Raw genomic sequence first — 22,353 nt, 5'->3', positions numbered from 1 at the left:
CTGGTATACTTCTCAGCTAGGAAGGACAGCATTAGACAGTGGTCTGTTGTTGAATGATTCTCACGAAAAGCTGCCTGGGCTTCAGATAGTATATTATGTTCATTTAGGAAAGTTGTCAGTTTGCTACTGAGGAAATGGGCATACAGTTTCCCAATTATTGAGAGCAGGCTAATAGGCCTATAATTGGAAGGTACATTTGGGTGGCCTCTCTTAAAGATTGGAACTACTATAGCATGTTTCCAGCTATGTGGTACCTTACCCGAGTTATTTACTACCGTAAAGAGTGCTGCCAGAAGCGGAGCCCACCAGTGCTGGTTTGATGTAATCAACTCAGCTGGGATAAAGTCTTTCCCCGGAGCCTTTCCACTCTTCAGATTCCCAATTAATGTATGGACTTCCTCCACAGTAACCGGCCTCCAATTAGGGAGCAGTGACAATCCTGCCCTGTCATCATCCTGTAAGCTGGAAGGGAGGTTTGGATTTTCCATAAATATATTTCTGAAGTGGTTCTCCCAAACCTGAGCTGGAATGACACAGCTGGGGGGTGAGGAACTATTTTTCATTGAGTTGGAGACCAGTTGCCAAAAGAGTTTAGTTTCATTGTTTAGTGAGGCATTCAATAGTAGGGACCAGGAATTTTGTTCGGACTGCCTTTTTTTTGAGGCCAAAAGGGCTTTATACTCTTTTTTGATTTTGAAATAAGATTGAGGTAAGTAGCTTAATCCAGCGTTTCTATAGGCCAAATAGGCGTTCCTTAAGGCTTCCTTCTTTGTGTGGCACTCTTGGTCAAACCAACTGCACCCTTTAGCAGTGCGTGGCTTGCCAGCTGAGTTTATGTTAACCGAGACCACATCCTGCAAGGACTCAATGAGATTTTCATAAGCTGTCAGGGAGGAGTCTATTGATAAATTGTTTATTATAATTGATCTTAACTTAATTGCAGTTTGTGAATTCAATCTATTCTCAACTGCAATTGCTATCTCAGGTGTCCATTTTTTCCTACGCAATGCTGGCTCATTTGCTTTGTCTATATCCTCATGTTCTATGTGAGAGTGCTGAATTGAATTTTGGCCAGTAGTGGAGATGATAAGAGGTAAGTGGTCACTTTCAGTCCTATTATCTATGGTGAATTTTTTAATTGATCCGAAGGCCTGTCTGTTAGTGAGACAGTAGTCTACTGTGCTGGCTCCATTTGTATTTATGAATGTGTACTCGCCTTCTCTGTCCCCGGGGAATGCCCCATTAGCAATGATCAGATCAAGACTTATTTGTAAAAAAGCCAGGCAGAATCCAGCATAGTTGATTTGGCAATCTTTCGAATGTCTACGTGGGGGTGGGTTTAGCAAGAGGGCGCTATTTTCCTTTAGATCTCTTAATATTGGGAATTTTATTTCCAGGCTATCATCATTTGAGCCTATTCTGGCATTCATATCTCCCATTAGGTAAAATGGCGAGCCAGGGTACCTAATTTGTAGGGAATAAAGGAAACTGGAATTTACGCCATGTGCTCTCTATCTGTGTTTGCACTGTATATGGTGGAATATACACTGAAACAAGAATAATACTCTTGGATTCCATATGCAAGATGATCCCCAGTGCCAGCTGCTCGAAAACTGAGCACTCAATAACTTGTGACGCCAATTGAGTGGAAACCAGAGTTACTAGGCCCCCCCTCGGTCGTCCCCTTCCAAGCGGTTTAGAGGCCTTGATTTCATAGACGTCGTAACCGCCGAGAGCTATGTTATCAGTTGCCCAAGTTTCCTGCAGCATTATTATGTGAAAACCCGTTATATATTCACGAAATGGCTCGTCCCCAAGTTTGTTAGCCCAACCCGCTATGTTCCATGAGATAATGTTAAAGCTGCTCGTTCCATAACTGGCTTGGCTTCATTGTGGTGGGGAAATTGTTATCAGCTCTCCCACTGGTTCGGTAATGATGCAACCGTTCTTAGGATATGCACTGTGTTGTTGTTCTCGGGGTTGATTTGCAGCATTTTCCCGATTTCCTGGCATCGACGGTGTTATTTGAATTGCTGGTGCCATCGGGGGGTCTTCGTCAAAGATAATTAAATCTGTCTCTGGCTTTCTATGTGTCCCATTTCCCTTGGGAGGGTCATCACTTGGCATAGGCTGGTCAGGTTCCAGTTGGGATAGAGGGTGGTGAAATTCTGGATCTGCCAAAGGCGTGATAGAGAGTCCTATCTTTGAATTATCTAGATTGGGCTGGCGTTCTTTGTGTGTTTGACCTTTTTGGTCTGATGTTTTCCTCTCCAAGTGAGTGTTGCAGCTGGGTTCACCGCACATATTCATCTTTGACGGCCCTTCCGAATGTATCATGGCCCTATGGCGAAAGCCCTTCGGCAGAGAGGGTGCTGGTTGCTTGGGGTTGGTCCGGCTATACGACAAGTTTGGCAGTAGTTGTTTTCGTTCTGTATCTTTAAAAACACGTCTCAAAACAATATTATAGTCCTGTAAAATGGCCCTATATTTCAGTAGCATTTTAGGGGTAGCTGAGTCAGAAAATGTCAGCATGAGTCTAGTGTGCTGGGGGTCCGTGCAAAGCAAGTTTATCGCGATCAGAGTGTTGCAATGGATATTTAGTAAAAGCTGAAAGTTTCTCTTCACACTGTCGATTGATTTCCAGTAAGGCAGCATACCATTAAAAGGATATATATCCAGAGCTACTTGAGTACTTTGTAGGATCAGGTCCCTACTTTCGCTTTTGTTGTTTTTAGTATTTGTAGTCTCTCGGTTATCAAGTCCAGACCGGTTGCACCCCTGTACATGATGGTCTAGAGGGAGGGCAACGCTATGGTCAGTCTCTTTAGTACTGAGTGGGCTGTTTTTGGCTGTCAGGAGCACCAACTCCGTCAGGAGAGATGTTACCTTTTCTAATTTGATGTTAATTTCCTCCACTGTTCTTGCAGTCAGCAGACAGTGGTCCGCGAGTATTTCTGCATAGAGCGGTGCCCCCTCAGATGGTAGTTCATGGGATAATTCATGAGCGCTCATCTCAGCATTCTCCCCTGGGTGATCTCCGCCCATTAAAGCATCCCCACCTACCTGGGAATGAGTTCTGTTTGGTGTGGTAGGTTCTGAGTTCTGTGCTTTTACAAAATCGTCCATTTTCCTCTGCTTGCTCTTCTGTGGGCTCCCTTCTGGAGATGAGGCCGGTCGTTTCTTTTTCCTAGGCATTTTCCAGGGATAGAGCCGCTGTAAATCAGAGCAGCTTCTGCTGTAAATCAGGAAGCTCGGCGTCTACCCACGATAGGGCGTCTAATCTCCACTCCTGCCGAGCTGGAGCTAATTAGGGCCTTCTCCGGAGCTTTCCAGACTTTCTGTAACTCAGGCCCTTGACCTAAGCTCTGTAAATTAATAGCTGCCAACTAACAAAAATAAAGTACTGAGGCTGATAAAAGCTAATAAAAACTGATAAAACTGATAAAAAAGCTAGTAAAAACTGATAAAAATAATAAAAACAGCATCAACTGATGCGGAGTTCAAGTCGACGCTACTACTAACAACGACGCCATCTTTTTTTTCAATCCAAAACATAAAAAAGAAAAAAAGAAAAAAGAGAGAAAAAAGAAAAAGGAAAAAAGCATTTAAAACCTTATTTTCATTAACATCTTTCCAGGACTTCCCCACCCCTCCCCCTCTTGTATTCCATTTCCATTAGATTAGTTCCACAAGTTTTTACCCCAAATTTAAAACTTATTATATTTAACCCAATATTCAATTTAGTTCATCTTATATAATCACTTCCCCTTAAAAATCCACCTTCTTTCAACATTAAATTCCCCCCCCCTAAGAACGACCCCCATTCCCTTCCACGAATTCCCCTTTTTAATGCACACATAGTTAAAAGAAATAAAGAAAAAGAAAAGATTCAAAATATAATTTTACACCCTTTGGATTCCAAATCTCCCTCCCCCCTTTCCCGGTATCGATCCCCAATATCCATCAGTTTAACTGCTATCAGCCTGGAGACCTCACGTCCAGTCCAAATCTCTCTCAGCTCCACTTTGCCGGTTTTTCTTGGTAATCTTTAGTTTCAAACACCCAATCTTAAAAAAGCTCTATCTCAAGAAAGTCCATTTTTCTTCCATTCAGACCTCTATATTTAAGAGTAAAACTCAAATTCTGTTTCTTAATCCTTTTAAGTCTGAATGTCCCAAATGTTCTAACTTCCAGCTTAGTCCCATTCTTGTTTTCCTTTGTGTCCTCCCTGTCAGGCCTTTGGCCTTCCTTGGTCTTTTACAATAATATGGCTCCTCCTTCATTCTCCCCCCCTCGGACCTGGAGGTCCAAATGATGATTTCATTTCTATACCGCTTTATATTTTTAAGAAAAATCTCAAAGCGGTTTATTAAAACATCAATAAAACAATCCAGAATCAAACATTTCTGAAGAAAGTCAAATATAGAGTACACAGTCAAAGCAACATAATTAACAGAAAGCTAAAATATTATCTCAAAATTTTCAAATAAAACATTGCAAAGGAGGTCAACTACAGAATACATATTTAACACAAACAAAACTAACACAAAATATTAAATATTTTTAAAAACCTACAAAAAAAATTGCTAAGTCAAGTCAAATATAAAATGCACATTTAAACCAGCATAATTAACAAGATGGGACGCGGGTGGCGCTGTGGGTAAAAGCCTCAGCGCCTAGGGCTTGCCGATCGAAAGGTCGGCGGTTCGAATCCCTGCGGCGGGGTGCGCTCCTGTTGTTCGGTCCCAGCGCCTGCCAACCTAGCAGTTCGAAAGCACCCCCGGGTGCAAGTAGATAAATAGGGACCGCTTTCTAGCGGGAAGGTAAACAGCGTTTCCGTGTGCGGCTCTGGCTCGCCAGATGCAGCTTGTCACGCTGGCCACGTGACCCGGAAGTGTCTCCGGACAGCGCTGGCCCCCGGCCTCTTGAGTGAGATGGGCGCACAACCCTAGAGTCTGTCAAGACTGGCCCGTACGGGCAGGGGTACCTTTACCTTTAATTAACAAGAGAATAAAATATTACCATAAGCATGACACGACTGTTTGGCAGGCACAAAAAGATGGGGCAAAAGAATCCAATAGTTAGGGTTTGTTGTCAGGGATAGCAACGTCCCTCCAGTCTCAGCAGGCGCCTCTTCAGTAGGGCTGGTGAGTGTGGGCCTCACCCCCTAGGCCAGGTGGAAAGGGCCTTGCGGGGAGCAGCCTTCACGACGAGGCAACTGCCTCCTTGCGAAGAGCTGTGTATTTGTGCTTGCAACATGATGCTGTAATAAAAGGCTTATAAATCTTACCAACTGCTCATTAATATCTGTGAAGTTACACCTGACAGGTAGAGCAGCCTCTGGTTCCTTTGGAGCTTGGGATGTGGCAACCATAAAAGGCACCCTGGAGAACGTCCAGTCGCCTTTCTGAAACATGGTGAAATACACTCACTTGATGTAAGACGGCTGCAGGCATTTTGACCATAACTCACAATTAACAATTTCATTGTTTTGGCAGCTCCTCAAAGTAAGCCAAATACAAAACAAGAGCATCATCTTACCTGCTTGGAAGCCTTTCCTTACATTTTGCAGGAAGTATCATTGTCTAAGCCAGCAGAACCAGCTACATTCACAGTGTCTCAGCATGTACTTTCTCCCAGAACAGAATTACCTCACATCACATGCATTGCGGGGTGGGGCGTGTTTAAGAGACAGGTTTAGACAGAAAAGATGACAAGGGCAATTTGAGGAGCTAAGCTCCAACTAGTTGCCAATACTCCCAAGAATGCAGCCTTCGATTTGGACCACAGGCCTGAAAGGTATTTATTTTGCCTTGGTGCAAACCTGCAAGCAAAAAAAAATCCATTTCTACTTATTCGTCAGTGGTCCTTCGCAGATATAGCTGTATTCCACCCATCACACCCTGGGGCAAATAAGAGGCAATTCCTGATACCTGTCAGTTCTTATAGCAAAAGGGACCTTTTAGTTTAGAGTTGTGAATGGGTTAGAATATTACTCTTATCACACTCATCAGTAATTGAAGAAAGTTTTAGAATAGCCTGGTTTGGTTCTCCATTGCTTGGTTATGCGCACACTATTAACATTCAAGAACTCTGGATTTGTGTAGCCTGCAACACTGTCATCAGTAGATCCATGAAAATATGAAACAAAAACAACCACACTCCATTAAACTGCCCAAACCAGGTGAGCATCAAATTAAGACAAGTTCTGTTATGTGATGGGCCAGGCTAAGGAAGACGGATGCAGAGCAGAGGAGGCAGGTGCCACCTAATCCCGGTGGGATGCCAGAAGACTCTTTGTTATGTACCAGTATCTTCTCTTGAAAATAAATAGTAGACTATTAAGCAGTACAGTTGTACAAATCCTCAGCACCTAGAAGTGTCTAGCCTTGGTTCAGAAGGGGTTTCTGTTGTCACGCTCACTTCTGGGCAATCACATTTCTGGAACCCCAGTGAGAAAGAAAGCATTTGAGGAAATCTAAGCGCTATCTCTCCTCTCACTGGTTTCCCCTTGAAAATCAACCCCTTCTTTCACAACTGCAGTCAGATACTGCAAAATGTGAAGTTCCAGCCTCAAATCTTCAGTCTTACAGCACTTTGCAAGCAAACCTGCTACAAAGTCTATATATTGTATTGTTAAGCATCTCCCCAATCTTTGAACAGAAAGACTCTGGCATTCATAGAATCATACAGCTGGAAAGGACCCAAGGGTCATCTAGTTTAACCCCCTGCAATGCAGGAATCTCAGCTAAAGCATCCAAGACAGCCTGGTCCTTCCACCTTGTCTACTGTTTTTGAGGCTCATGGTCCTTCTGACACGAGTGAAGGGAGCGAGGCTTTTGATTCCTCTGGTGCCTTGTTCTCCCAATTCCAGCCTTCTAGGATCCCAGTCCCAGCCAGTCCCAGGGGTCGACCTAGGAGTATGGGTGCATGACACAGCAGGCATTCCAGTCCGGTTTGCCCCGGTCACAGTCTGCACCCCCTGGGCATGGGAGTTGAGGGTCTCAGCTTGCTCAGTATGTGGGGGGGGGATCTTCTTCCCAGCCACTGGTGAGTCCGGTCCTTGTCCAGTTAAGGATGCCAAGAAATATTTGTCCCATCGCCCGCCTGGGGATGGTCCCTTCCTGGTTCATCTGATGGAAACCAACACATGGCTCATTATAACCAAGGCCTGGCTGAAAGTACATTACAGAACAACATCAAATTCCTTTTCAACCTCTATGCTTGAAGACCGTAATCCATCTAGATGGTATAGAGCAGACATGGGCAAACTCGGCCCTCCAGATGTTTTGGGACTACAACTCCCATCATCCCTAGCTAACAGGACTACTGGTCAGGGATGATGGGAATTGTAGTTTCAAAACATCTGGAGGGCCGAGTTTGCCTATGCCTGCTTTAGAATATAGGTGCCTACAATTCCTAATAGAAATACTTCTGGTTTGTTTGTTTTTACAAAAGTTATTTTAAACTTTTTTTTCAATTTATTATACAGTGGTACCTCTGATTACGTACTTAATTCATTCCGGAGGTCCGTTCTTAACCTGAAACTGTTCTTAACCTGAAGCATCACTTTAGCTAATGGGGCCTCCTGCTGCTGCTGCATCACCGCCGCACGATCTCTGTTCTCATCCTGAAGCAAAGTTCTTAACCCAAGGTACTATTTCTGGGTTAGCGGAGTCTGTAACCTGAAGCATATGTAACCAAGGTACCACTGTATATCATTTCCCAGAAAGTTTTTACTACCTTACATGACCGCCACATATGATAAAAGGTACCTTCTTTTTCTTTACATTTCCAGCAGGTATTTGTACTTGCTTTATACATTTTTGCTCACTTGCTAGGAGTCAAATACCACCGGTACATGATTTTCATATGCCGTATTTTTCACTCTATAACACGCACCTAACCATAACACGCACGTAGTTTTTAGAGGAGGAAAACAAGAAGAAAATATTCTAAACGAAACAGTGGATGTATGATTTTTGTGGTTCATGCTGTGGCCACAGACATGTGATCTGACGGTGAATTTGGGGTGACCCAGTGCAAAAATCCTGAGGATCCATGTGGATCCGTGCTTTGTAACTACGTTTTAAGTGGGGAGGGAAGGAAAAGCACTCAAGGGACAAGGAGCACACGTGGGGTGTGTGGAGAAGGAGCTTTTCGGGGAGCAGGGAGCTGAGCAGGGAGGAAAAGAGCACTGTTGCTTTAAAGGTATACTTAAGGTATTTGCCCTGTGCCTGGGTTTTTTTTCCATTTAACAGTTTGCAGCCTGTTCCTTCCGCTCCTTGTTTTGAGGCAGAATAGATTTGAGCAAGTGAGGAGGACTTGGATTGCAGGGGATTCACCATTAGCTGTGTAAAAGCGCTCCTCCTTGCAGCCTTCTACTTTGTTTGTACACGTGGCTACTGGTATCAGGTTCAGTTTGAGTGATAAGCAGCCACCAGCAGCAATAGAATGGAGCACAAAAAAGCGATAGGGCACTAGGACCCAGACAATGCTCAAATCTATCCTGCCTGAAAACAGCTGAGAAGCAGGGGATAGCCTTGTCTTTTACTTCCTGGCTTTCACTGCTCAGAGCTCCAGGTTGGTGTTTTTTTGCTGCTGGTTGCTTAAATTTTATCCTTCCTGATCCAAGCCCTCCTGTGCCCTGCTGTCCCTCTGCAGCCTCATTGCTCCGTTTAGAGAGCGCGCGGACCTTTGCTAGCTGAGGCTGCAGCAGCTGTTACTGGCTACTTTAAAAGCGCCTGCTGGCTTTGAACCGCCTGCCTCCTCCCGGCTCGCTATGGCTCCCGTCTGTCCCTCCTCCCGTGTAAGCGGCTGCTGCCCGCTTTGCTGCCATGGCTCTCCTTCCCTCCCTCCTTCCCGGCTCCTCCGTAGGTCGCTTTAAAGCAAGCAAAACGAGAGCCTCGTAGAGCATGTAAGCGGCTCTCGCTTTGCTTACTTTCAGAGAGCCCCTCCTCCTGGCTGTAAAGCAAGCAAAGCTAGAGCCGTGCAAAGCCCTGCAAAGCCCTGCAAGCGGCTCCCGCTTTGCTTGACTGACGGCAGCCACGGCTCCGATCCAGTGCATTCGCTCCGTAACACGCACAGGCATTTCCCCTTACTTTCTAGGAGCAAAAAAGTGTGTGTTATGGAGCGAAAATTACAGTAAATTTTTTTCAGCGTACAACATGCTGTGAATTTCAAATCTGTTTTCCATAGCCTTTCCCAATCTGAAACCTGAATATTATGCCCCAAATCCATTGCCCAGTGTATCATTACAAATTTAACCTGTTCATCTTTTGCATACCATTCCAAGAGCAATTTATACATTTTCAACAATAATTTCAAATTGTTTTCTAACAGATCTTTTTGTTTTTGTCTGTCTTAAAGATATCATTTAATTGGTGAAACTGTAACCAATCTGTTAATAAATCCCTTATCTCTTCAAAATCTTTCAGTTTCACCTGATGTTCCACCTCGGTTAACAGCTCTCTATATGTCACCCTATTACTTCTCATATTTGCTTTTTTCAAAGATATCACTTCTAATGGGGAAAGCCACCAAGGTGTTTTCTGTTCAAGTAAATTTTTATATTTTCCCCATACAGCAGATATGTCCAACCCATCGATCACAGGCCCTATTCCTGTTGCTCCCGGGCCCGAGGCAGCCCCAGAGAGCATAACATGCTTTTCACCAGAAAGGCAACGGCTCCAAAGCCGACACGAAAGACACACACGCACAAGAAAGGCAGAAGCAGAAGCCGTTGGGAGGCGGGAGGAGGAAGACGGATTGAGGGTTGGCAATGGGAAGGCAGCAGCGGTGGATGGTGGAGCAATGTCGAGATGTTCTCCGATGTCAGTATTCCCTTTGGAGGCTTGCCGAGTTTGGGGGGTCTCTTCGCCGAGGGAGAGCCTGGAGGGTTCAGTGCCCCCAGCCCCCTCCCCCTAAAGAGGCGATTGATGGAGCAAAACAGTTTAATGTTGGAGCTCTCCTTCTCCTGCCAGCAAGCGACAAATTAGTGAGATGGAAAGGACTCCTAATTACCCTTTGGAGTTGATTCCAAAGTAACATCAAAGGAGGCAAACATGCCTTCCTAAGCGGGGGGGGGGGGGGCAATGCTAGGACATTGGCATGGCCCCTTCTCTTTGGTTCAGATCCGTCTGGTGCAATATGTGGTGCAATAATGGCAAAATAAGGCATACGATCTGTTGGCTGCTGATGCTGAGCTTGCACAAAATTTATAGATGTAGATAGGCTCATACTGTTCCTCTTTATTAAGCTGTACAGTTAATAAAAAGCTACCTAAACCTATTATTTATATTTGTTTTAGCCTGCCTCTGCTCCAAGCAGCTCATTGCTTCATGCAAAATTCCTCCTTCCCCTCAATAACACTGCAAGGGAGGATAAATAGAGCAGCAAGCTTCATGGTGGAGCAGGAGTTAGGATTTGGTTTCTCCAAGGCTTGCTAGGTGCCTGTGTGCCCTCACTCTTGCAAGCTTCTTCCCTGCAGGTTTCAGCCATGTGGCTCTACCTGGCTGCCCTGCTGGGGCTTTACTTCCTTCACCGATGGTACCAGGAGAGACAGACAGTGGAGAACCTGACGGAGAAATATGTCTTCATCACCGGCTGTTCCTCTGGCTTTGGGAACCACCTTGCCAGGCATCTGGATGCCCGGGGCCTGCGGGTGTTGGCAACCTGTACCACCCAGAAGGGGGCAGAGCAGCTGAAGAAGGTCACCTCAGAGCGCTTGAAAACCACCATTCTGGATGTGAGCAGCACAGAGAGCGTTGCAGCAGCGACGGAGTGGGTGAAAGAACAAGTGGGGAACAAAGGTAGTTTTTTGTTGTTTTGTTTCCATGCTCTGGATCAGGCCAGGGATTATCTGTATCATCATCTGCTTATCTTTATTCCACTTTCCCACAAAATGTAGCCAGAGCGACTCCCGATATATCAAAACGAAAAAGTATGACCATTTAAAAAAGTATTAGAAACAACTAAAATCAATAAGGCAATGAATGGGGAAGAATTCCATGGGGTCACCTTAATTCAGCCTCTGTCAAGAGCTGCTAGGATTGCCAAATAACCTGAAAGATTATTGCTTCATGCCTTTGACAGCAGCTTGTTCTGTGAAGTCACACAGTGAAACTTCATTTTGTATGAAGATACATGTTCCTATCTGATAATGTCTACAGATACAAGAGAGCATAATCAATGCTGCAAGATTTTAATCTTAATTAAAAAAAATTAATTATATTTTTAAAATTTAAATTTAAATTGGCAAGCAGTTGAAGAACCTCAAACTGATTAGCCAGTGCCTCTGGAAGGATCAGGCCAGGGATTTTCTGTATCATCTGTATCTTTATTCCACTTTCCCACACAATGTCGCCAAAGTGACTCTAAATATATCAAATGAACAAGTAATATTCAAAAAACTTATTAGAAACAATTAATCCAAATATCCAAATATCCAAATATCAGTGAGTAAAAAAAAAAATTTAAAACTATGCAATCAGCTTAATTCAACCTCAATAAGAAGCTTCTAGGGTTGCCAACTGATCTGAAAGACATTTGCTTTGTGCCTTTGACAGCAGCTTATTTTGTGACATCAGCAGGTGAAGCTCCTTGTGGTGTGAAGAGAAACATTGACACCTGATAATGTCCACTGATCAAACTGCTCTTTAAAGCACATATATGAAAAGCCGTAAGTGATGGTACAAAATGGTAACTTTAACTGACAAGCAGGTGATGCTCTGAATTTTTCCTCCTAAGAGCAGCTGGGAGGAGCTGCAATCCACACCAGGAAAATGACTCAGAAGGAGGAGATATGTGTTCCCTCCCTTTCTTCAGAAATGCTGCCTGATGCAATCTAAAGATTAAGATAACTTCTCAATAGTGGCTGCTGAGACTGAGACAAGAAGGGAGATTATTGTACTATTGTTAATAAATGATATAAATAATTTATTAATGATACAAACCCCTCTTTCTTAGTTATTCCTCTCATCGCCCTCTCATAAACACCCTCTCAGTGTTCCATGCATGCTATATTCTACACGTATTATGTCTTATTAATTTTATAGCAAATTCACTATAAAATCTCCTAACCAACCTGTGCAAAACGTAGGCCCAAACTACAGACTCCATTCTCTGATAGCATGCAGGGAAATCAGGTGGCTGCTGTGCAAATTGATGCCCAGGGCTCCATACTATCCTCCACTTTAGTGCTGTGCTCATTTGACAGAGGGCAATGACGGAAGTTGCAAGAGTGTCTGTGCACTAAGTGAGCAAAAGATGTGTGGGATAGAAGTTAAGATGGGTGCCTTGACTTAACAGCGTCATCCCTGGCATATAGTGCATAGCACACACACAGCACTCACAAGAATGCAGATATACCCACATTTCCAAAGAATTGTGTATATCCAATTATTAGGGCAGGTGGGAACCTGGAACAATAAGAATAATTTTTTCTTCTCACACAGGGCTCTGGGGTTTGGTGAACAATGCAGCCATTGCTGCCCCATCAGCTCCCAGTGAGTGGCTGACCAAAGATGGTGTTGCAAAGATGATCGGTGTCAACTTTCTTGGGATGGTTGACATGACGCTACACATGCTGCCCCTGGTGAGGAGAGCCAGAGGGAGGTTGGTCAACATGTCCAGTATGGCGGGACGATTGGCATGCTTTGGAGTACCCTATACCGCATCCAAGTACAGCGTGGAAACCTTCTCTGACATCCTGAGGTAAACATGATAGTTCTGTATCTTCCTCTTTCTCCTTGCTTTAGTGGGATGTCTGCTTCTCCAGCTAAGTTTCAAGGAGAGGACAGCAATGAATAAAGAGCAGGTGCTGGGACATGTGGACTGCACCAGAGACTTACCAAGTAATCAGCAGGGGTTTGCACACCTAAGTCAGCTCTTTTTCTTGAGGAAACAATTTAATGTGCCAGCAAGAGTTGTAAGCACCAACCTCCTGGTGGCTGCCTCTGAATATGCCTGATGCCGGGTCATAGACAATGCCCTGGTGCCTCAAGACAGAAGAAGACAGGAAGCTGCATTTCACCACATCTCCCTCTCTCCCTTCTTCTTCTTCTTCTTCTTCTTCTTCAAGGAAAGATGTTCTATTCCATGGAAGCCAAATCATGATCTTCCTTATTATTCTGGTTCAGTAAGAAGACGTGTTTCTTGATTTTTCCTCCTCAATTCAGGCGAGAGATGCATCCTTTCGGGGTCCGAGTCAGCATTATTGAACCCGGTTCTTTCAAAACACCCATTCAGTCAAACATGATAGAGAGCTACAAGAATGCATGGAGCCAAGCCCCTTCTGACATCAAGGAAGCCTATGGGCAGCGCTACTTTGAGCGCAGTGAGTAGAAATGGGCGGGGGGAAGAATTCAGTTTGGTTTGCAATGTGCGAAAGCCTGCAGTTAAAGCATGTGCTAATAAGTCCCGACTACATCCCCCCTCTCCTTCATGGATCACTGCCTTGCCGTGGCGAAGGGGCTTGAATAACTCAGAGAAGCTATGAGCTATGCCGTGCAGGGCCACCCAAGATGGACAGGTCATAGTGGAGAGTTTTGACCAAACGTGATCCACCTGGAGCAGGACCTGGCAAGCCACTCCAGTATCCCTGCCAAGAAAACTCCATGGACAAAGACAACAGGCATATAAAAGTTATGACACTGGAAGATGAGCCCCTCAGGTCGGAAGGTGTCCAACATGCTACTGGGGAAGAGCGGAGGACAAGTACAAGTAGATCCAGAGCTGATGAAGCGGCTGGGCCAAAGCCGAAAGGACGCTCAGTTGCGGATATGCATGGAAGCGAAAGGAAAGTCCAATGCTGTAAAGAAAAATATTGCATAGGAACCTGGAATGTAAGAGCCATGAACCTGGGTAAGTTGGATGTGGTCAAAAATGAGATGGCAAGAATAAATATTGACATCCTGGGCATCAGTGAACTAAAATGGACGGGAATGGGCGAATTCAGTTCGGATGACTATCATATCTACTACTGTGGACAAGAAACCCGTAAAAGAAATGGAGTGGCCCTCATAGTCAACAAAAGAGTGGTGAAAGCTGTACTGGGATGCAATCTCAAAAATGATAGAATTATCTCGATACAAATCCATGGCAGACCTTTTAACATCACAGTAATCCAAGTTTATGCACCAACTACTGGTGCTGAAGAAACTGAAATTGACCAATTCTATGAAGACTTACAAGACCTTATAGAAGTGACACCAAAGAAGGATGTTCTGCTCATAATAGGGGATTGGAATGCTAAAGTAGGGAGTCAAGAGATAAAAGGAACAACTGGCAAGTTTGGCCTTGGAGTTCAAAACGAAGCAGGGCAAAGGCTAATAGAGTTCTGTCAAGAGAACAAGCTGGTCATCACAAACACTCTTTTCCAACAACACAAGAGACGACTCTACACATGGACATCACCAGATGGGCAGCATCGAAATCAGATTGATTATATTCTCTGCAGCCAAAGATGGAGAAGCTCTATACAGTCAGCAAAAACAAGACCTGGAGCTGACTGTGGCTCAGATCATCAGCTTCTTATAGCAAAATTCAAGCTTAAACTGAAGAAAGTAGGAAAAACCACTGGGCCGGTTAGATACAATCTAAGTCAAATCCCTTATGAATACACAGTGGAAGTGAGGAACAGGTTTAAGGATTTAGATTTGGTGGACAGAGTGCCTGAAGAACTATGGATGGAGGCTCGTAACATTATACAAGAGGCAGCAACTAAAACCATCCCAATGAAAAGGAAATGCAAGAAAGCAAAGTGGCTGTCCAACGAGGCCTTACAAATAGCGGAGGAGAGAAGGCAAGCAAAATGCGAGGGAGATAGTGAAAGATACAGGAAATTGAATGCAGATTTCCAAAAAATAGCAAGGAAAGACAAGAAGGCCTTCTTAAACGAGCAATGCAAAGAAATAGAGGAAAACAATAGAATGGGAAAAACCAGAGATCTGTTCAAGAAAATTGGAGATATGAAAGGAACATTTTGTACAAAGATTTCCATAATAAAAGACAAAAGTGGAAATGACCTAACAGAAGCAGAAGACATCAAGAAGAGGTGGCAAGAATACACAGAGGAACTATACCAGAAAGAAATGGATGTCTCGTACACCCCAGGTAGTGTGGTTGCTGACCTTGAGCCAGACATCCTGGAAAGTGAAGTCAAATGGGCCTTAGAAAGCATCGCTAATAACAAGGCCAGTGGAAGTGATGATATTCCAGCTGAATTATTTAAAATTTTAAAAGATGATGCTGTTAAGGTGCTACACTCAATATGCCAGCAAATTTGGAAAACTCAGCAGTGGCCAGAGGACTGGAGAAGATCAGTCTACATCCCAATCCCAAAGAAGGGCAGTGCCAAAGAATGCTCCAACTACCGCACAATTGCACTCATTTCACACGCTAGCAAGGTTATGCTTAAAATTCTACAAGGCAGGCTTAAGCAGTATGTGGACCGAGAACTCCCAGAAGTGCAAGCTGGATTTAGAAGAGGCAGAGGAACCAGAGACCAAATTGCAAACATGCGCTGGATTATGGAGAAAGCTAGAGAGTTCCAGAAAGACATCTACTTCTGCTTCATTGACTATGCAAAAGCCTTTGACTGTGTCGACCACAGCAAACTATGGCAAGTTCTTAAAGAAATGGGAGTGCCCCATCACCTCATCTGTCTCCTGAGAAATCTCTATGTGGGACAAGAAGCTACAGTTAGAACTGGATATGGAACAACTGCTTGGTTCAAAATTGGGAAAGGAGTACGACAAGGCTGTATATTGTCCCCCTGCTTATTTAACTTATATGCAGAATTCATCATGCGAAAGGCTGGGCTGGATGAATCCCAAGCCGGAATTAAGATCGCTGGAAGAAATATCAACAACCTCAGATATGCAGATGACACAACCTTGATGGCAGAAAGTGAGGAGGAATTAAAGAACCTTTTAATGAGGGTGAAAGAGGAGAGCGCAAAATATGGTCTGAATCTCAACATTAAAAAAACGAATATCATGGCCACTGGTCCCATCACCTCCTGGCAAATAGAAGGGGAAGAAATGGAGGCAGTGAGAGATTTTATTTTCTTGGGCTCCATGATCACTGCAGATGGTGACAGCAGTCACGAAATTAAAAGACGCCTGCTCCTTGGGAGAAAGGCGATGGCAAATCTAGACAACATCTTAAAAAGTAGAGACATCACCTTACCAACAAAGGTCCGTATAGTTAAAGCCATGGTTTTCCCAGGAGTGATGTATGGAAGTGAGAGCTGGACCATAAAGAAGGCTGATCGCCGAAGAATTGATGCTTTTGAATTATGGTGCTGGAGGAGACTCTTGAGAGTCCCATGGACTGCAAGAAGATCCAACCTCTCCATTCTGAAGGAAATCAGCCCTGAGTGCTCACTGGAAGGACAGATCCTGAAGCTGAGGCTCCAATACTTTGGCCATCTCATGAGAAGAGAAGACTCCCTGGAAAAGACCCTGATGTTGGGAAAGATGGAGGGCACAAGGAAAAGGGGACGACAGAGGATGAGATGGTTGGATAGTGTTCTCGAAGCTACAAACATGAGCCTGACCAAACTGCGGGAGGTGGTGGAAGACAGGAGTGCCTGGCGTGCTCTGGTCCATGGGGTCACGAAGAGTCGGACACGACTAAACGACTAAACAACAACAACATCCCCCCTCCAATGGACACACTGACACGTGTTTGTGTGTGTGTGTGTGTGTGTGTGTGTGTGTGTGTGTGTGTAATCTCCCCCCTCCCCCCCTTTAAAAACATACAAGGCTAAATTTTGTACACTGTACTGGCCAATATCCTAAATATATTTTTTTTTTAACCATTTGCCCTTTTAGTGACTGAGGTTGATGGAGATGGGGGGGGGGCATGAAGTCTATTTACAATGCTGATTATAGTTAGGAGTGGGGGCAGAACTGAGCTAATGTGACACGTTCAGGTCTGTATCTGGAGAGATATGAAATCACACCCATTCCTATCCTGTCGTTTGATCTTTGATTCAATTTAGCATATATGATACATAAGGAGACACATAGAAGGGAGGGAGAGAGAGAGAGAGAGAGATGGCCCTGGTGGGAGACCAACACAGCCCAACACTGCAGTTGTGGAGCAAAGGACCTTGGGCGGGTGGGGCCAGCAGGGTGCTGCTCTGGGCTCCTTGTTTACTGCACGGAAAGGGAAGCACAATCAGTTGTGGGAGATGGAGAGGAGACACAAAGAGACAGTTATACACACATAAGCACACACACGGTCGAGTCCAGTGGAAAAAAGGGAAGAGATTCGGGGGGGGGGGGAGGGAGAAAGATGCACAGACACCCACACCAAAACAGTGTCCGCTACCCGCTTGATCCTGGGAGGCAGCTCTAAGAAAGGAGACCAGTTTATGCTTTTTTTAAAAGCCGCAGAGAGGGAGAACAGCCAGGTCGCCCCAGTGGCAGAGCTTCATGCTCCGGCACAGAGGGGGGAGGCGGAGAGCAGCTGGGGGCAGGCTGGGGCAGGGCGTGTGTCCTGGGGGTGTGGCGGGGGGCAGCAGCCACGATGGCACCCCACCGGGATCGTGCTACCTCTTCCTCTGCCAGTGGGTTGCCCGGGCCTGAACCCGGCATATGGCAACCCTCACCTAGATACAACCATTGAGCCCCACTTACTGACTGAAATACATATTGACACTGTCTAATCACCTATTGCTAAAGGTTTTTAATTATGGTGCTGGAGGAGACTCTTGAGAGTCCCATGGACTGCAAGAAGATCAAACCTATCCATTCTTAAGGAAGTCAGCCCTGAGTGTTCACTGGAAGGACAGATCCTGAAGCTGAGGCTCCAATACTTTGGCCACCTCATGAGAAGAGAAGACTCCCTGGAAAAGACCCTGATGTTGGGAAAGATGGAGGGCACAAGGAGAAGGGGACGACAGAGGACGAGATGGTTGGACAGTGTTCTCAAAGCTAGCAACATGAGTTTCACCAAACTGCGGGAGGCAGTGGAGGACAGGAGTGCCTGGCATGCTCTGGTCCATGGGGCCACGAAGAGTGGGACACGACTAAACAACAACAATCAGCTGCTGCTAAAGGTTCTGTCTTAAAGCAACAGAATATGTTCCCAATGCCCCTCCTTAGATTTAGATCTCCTAGGCAGAGAAATCCAGAAGCTAACATATCCTTTCAGAACCCAAAATATTTAGGTTATCTCATGTGAAGTTATAGGGCAGCATACAAATTAAATAAATAAATAAATGCAGAAATAAATGCATATATATTTTTGTACCACTAACTTTACTCTTGTTTCCTATATCACAGGTCTCAAATTATTGAAATTCTTCTCCTTCACCGGCAGCAGCAACTTTCAACCGGTCACGGACTCTATAGAACATGCCCTGACCTCCTGCTCCCCTCGCATCCGCTACTGTCCAGGATGGGATGCCAAACTCTTCTACGTTCCTCTCTCTTACTTGCCAGACTCCATTCTTGACTTCCTGTGGAGATGCATCTGGCCCAAACCAGCACAAGCCGTGTAGAATATTCTGAAGAAACATCTCAGTTCTCCAAGTGAACCAAGGAAGTCTTTGCACTATTAACGATGTTCTGTTGTTTCTCTTTTCTGAAGTTCTAAACCAGTGGTTCTGATACTTTTCTTCCCACGGACCACTTGAGAATTGCTGAAGCTCTTGCTGGACCACTCAATCATTTTGCTACCCGTTGCAGCAACTGCAATGTGCCATGATCTTATGTGCCCGGTCTTATTCAACATCTTTATCAACAACTTGGATGATGGACTCAAGGGCATCCTGACCAAATTTGCAGATGACACCAAACCGGGGGGGTGGGGTGGCTAACACCCCAGAGGACAGGATCACACTTCAAAACGGCCTTGACAGATTAGAAAACTGGGCCAAAACAAACAAGATGAACTTTAACAGGGAGAAATGTAAAGTATTGCAGTTGGGCAAAAAAAATGAGAGGCACAAATACAAGATGGGTGACACCTGGCTTGAGAGCAGTACATGTGAAAAGGATCTAGGAGTCTTGGTTGACCACAATCTTGACATGAGCCAACAGTGTGACGCGGCAGCTAAAAAAGCCAATGCAATTCTGGGCTGCATCAATAGGAGTATAGCATCTAGATCAAGGGAAGTAATAGTGCCACTGTATTCTGCTCTGGTCAGACCTCACCTGGAGTACTGTGTCCAGTTCTGGGCACCACAGTTCAAGAAGGACACTGACAAACTGGAACGTGTCCAGAGGAGGGCAACCAAAATGGTCAAAGGCCTGGAAACGATGCCTTATGAGGAACGGCTAAGGGAGCTGGGCATGTTTAGCCTGGAGAAGAGGAGGTTAAGGGGTGATATGATAGCCATGTTCAAATATATAAAAGGATGTCATATAGGGGAGGGATAAAGGTTGTTTTCTGCTGCTCCAGAGAAGCGGACACGGAGCAATGGATCCAAACTACAAGAAAGAAGATTCCACCTAAACATTAGGAAGAACTTCCTGACAGTAAGAGCTGTTCGACAGTGGAATTTGCTGCCAAGGAGTGTGGTGGAGTCTCCTTCTTTGGAGGTCTTTAAGCAGAGGCTTGACAACCATATGTCAGGAGTGCTCTGATGGTGTTTCCTGCTTGGCAGGGGGTTGGACTCGATGGCCCTTGTGGTCTATTCCAACTCTATGATTCTATGATTCTATGATTCTATGATAGAGTTCTCAGTTGTTTTTTATTGTAGTTTATAGCTTCTTTTATATCTTTATATATACAATGTATTTTATTGCATTACAATTGGAATTCTAGAGTAGAAGTCTATTAAAATGTTTATCTGTTGCAATGTAATGTCCTACTCAGTAAGGATTTCTCTCACACCACACAGATGCACCACTGAAAAGCTTGTTTGATGTGGCATTTGGCCTATAGTTCCAGTAAACAAATTAATACCTTTGGTCGATCCCCAAAGTACACTGAGTTAAAGGCAGGATCATGATATTATCTCAGGGTTAACCTCAGTGTCCCAATGACTTTCTCATGAATGAGTGTCAGGGAACTGCCATCAGTGCTGGAGGGAGAGAGAGGGCTCCAGAGGGATGCAAGAGAGCGTCCCAGGATTGGGAGAGACAGCCCATCTTCTGGGGAAGGGAATCAGCTCAGCTCCAGTGGAGAAGGGGGGCAGATGGGGGAATCTGAGAGGGAGTCACATGACTCCTTGCCGGGGACCAGCGGGGGGAGGAAGGGTCCTCCGCTGCCTACGCCTTCCTTGCGCAGAAGGCTTCCGCGCAGGGAAAGTAGGAGGAGACTGGGTGTGAAAGAACTTCTTTGCTGGAAGAAGTTTAAGAAACGCCCACTGACGGATTCTGCCAGCGATTGAGACAGCCACGGGTGAGTGGCTGTCTGGACAGAAAAGGTTCACTTAGGCAACCCAGCCAGGTGTGGCCACCGGCTTACGCACGAGCAGCCCCTTGAACCATTACAGCAATCCGTCAGTCCTTGACGTTGCTTGTGCGCAGTACTAGAGAGGCAGCATGATGAGCCAAACAGAGCCGGCCAGAGGAACAGAGCAAGAAGCCTTGATGCGAGGTCTGGTAGAGAGGAACCGAGACCTGGAGACGCATGTTGCTACCCAGACGGCGCGGCTGGAGGAGAGACGGGCTCAGGATGCACAGGTCAGAGCCACCCCGATAGGGAGGAAGGTTCAGGGGCTGGTACACAAATTTGGTGGAAAGCCCCAGGACTACAATGCATTCCGAACGGAAATCCAGTACGCTTTGGAACTGCAGAAAGATGACTTTGCCAATGACGGGGAGAGGGTGGCTTACATTGTGGGACATCTGCAGGATGGGGCGTGTGAATGGATCAGGCCCCTAATGGCGACGCAGAATGATGCATTGAAAGATCTCAAGAAATTCTATCAGGCGTTGGACGCGATGTACTCCAGCGAGGTTGAGCAAAGCGTGACACGCCGGGAGCTGATGGGGTGCAAGCAGGGGAGCCTGTCTGTCAGGAACTACTGGTCGCGGTTCACGATGTTAGTCCACAAGCTCGGGTGGGATCTGAACCTATGCAAATGTTGTTTGAGGGGGGGTTGTCCCCTGAAGTGAATTGTCCCGAGCGCCCCGCCCGCGGTCGATGGATGAACTCATAAAGACTGTGCTTGCGATCGGGGTACGCCAGGAAGTGCAGGCTCAGGAGAAGCGGGAGATAAGGGCGGAATGTTTCCATGACAACCGCATTCCTGAAATGCCGAGGGAGCCTTCCCAGGCGGCAGAGCCGATGGAAATTGATGCAGCGCGCGCGCGAAGTTTCAAACACCGGTGAAGGGCAGAAAAGGGAGGTGAAGGAGTGGAAAACTACCAAGAAGTGTTTCCTCTGTCAGCGACCGGGACATTTTGCAAAGGTCTGCCCTCAACGAAAGGCCTGTCAAGGCATGATGGGGGCTGCAGGCCACAACGAGAAGGGGGAGGAGGGGCAGGCGCAGGGAAACGCCAACGCCTGGCTGCCAACCAGCGGGGCCAGCAGCCAGGTCAGCAACCAATAGAAGTGCCCCAGCCTGACCCCCCCAAGGCAGCGGTAGCCATAGAGGTGGTGCTAGAACTCCCAAACGGGCACCCCGTCAAGGTGGAGGGACTGCTAGATTCTGGCAGCTCGTGTAATTTCTTCAGCAGAGACTTCGCTCTGGAGCACCAACTCCACCTGTTGCCACTAGATTTTCCCTTGCAGGTGACCACCATCGATGGCAGGGAGCTCCTGGGAGAGGAAGTGACACACCAAATACCGCCAATGCGAATGAGGGTTGCTAGGCACACGGAAACCATTGCCTTTCACGTTGCCACGCTGGCAGGACCCCCAATAATACTGGGAATGAGCTGGCCGGCACTACATGACCCGGTGGTGTCATGGCATCAGCGGTCGGTCACTTTTGGGTCAGCTTACTGCTCAGAACACTGTCTGGGAGGGAAGGAACCAAGGATGACTGTAGCCAGGGTGGCGGGGTTGGCCCTGGAGCAAAAAGGGCAGGTGCCACCACAATATCCTGATTTGAAGGAGGTCTTCAGTGAAAGGGAGGCAGACAAACTACCCCCCCCACAGGCCCTTTGACTGCCAAATCAACCTGCTTCCAGGGGCTCAGTTACCAGTGGGTAAGCTGTATGCCATGTCCGACCGGGAGATGCAGGAGCTGCGGCAGTTTATTGACAAGAACCTGAAGAGAGGTTTCATAAGGGAATCTAAGGCGGTGGGGGGCAGTCCAGTGTTCTTTGTGGACAAGAAAGAGACTAATCAGCCCAGATTAGTTGTGGATTACAGGGCCCTGAATCTGGTATCAGAACCCGTGACTTTCCCAATGCCCAGGATTGACAATATTTTGACACGTGT

General features: G+C 45.9%; 1 protein-coding gene across 1 annotated transcript; it reads left to right on the top strand.

Moving 5' to 3' along the window:
- The first annotated feature begins 9,201 nt into the window (after positions 1 to 9,201).
- LOC144326863 (17-beta-hydroxysteroid dehydrogenase type 6-like) lies at positions 9,202 to 19,649 on the top strand. Its single transcript, XM_077923810.1, has 4 exons — positions 9,202 to 10,811; positions 12,456 to 12,714; positions 13,179 to 13,336; positions 18,297 to 19,649. Exons 1-4 carry the CDS (start codon positions 10,499 to 10,501, stop codon positions 18,512 to 18,514), a joined length of 948 nt encoding a protein of 315 aa, XP_077779936.1. The 5' UTR covers positions 9,202 to 10,498; the 3' UTR covers positions 18,515 to 19,649.
- The last annotated feature ends 2,704 nt before the right edge of the window (positions 19,650 to 22,353 follow it).

Source organism: Podarcis muralis, chromosome 2, assembly GCF_964188315.1.
Source record: "Podarcis muralis chromosome 2, rPodMur119.hap1.1, whole genome shotgun sequence".
In the NCBI taxonomy this organism is placed as follows: domain Eukaryota; kingdom Metazoa; phylum Chordata; class Lepidosauria; order Squamata; family Lacertidae; genus Podarcis; species Podarcis muralis.
The sequence above is the reverse complement of the archived record's forward strand: the minus strand, read 5'-3'. Positions and strand labels throughout refer to the sequence as shown.

What these genes read in the sequence shown, in the direction of transcription:
- LOC144326863 (XM_077923810.1), top strand. Translation starts at nt 10,499, where the DNA reads ATGTGGCTCTACCTGGCTGCCCTGCTGGGGCTTTACTTCCTTCACCGA. An exon ending in ACCTTCTCTGACATCCTGAG is followed by an intron (nt 12,715 to 13,178) that starts GTAAACATGATA and finishes TCCTCAATTCAG; the next exon opens with GCGAGAGATGCATCCTTTCG. An exon ending in GCAGCGCTACTTTGAGCGCA is followed by an intron (nt 13,337 to 18,296) that starts GTGAGTAGAAAT and finishes CCTATATCACAG; the next exon opens with GTCTCAAATTATTGAAATTC.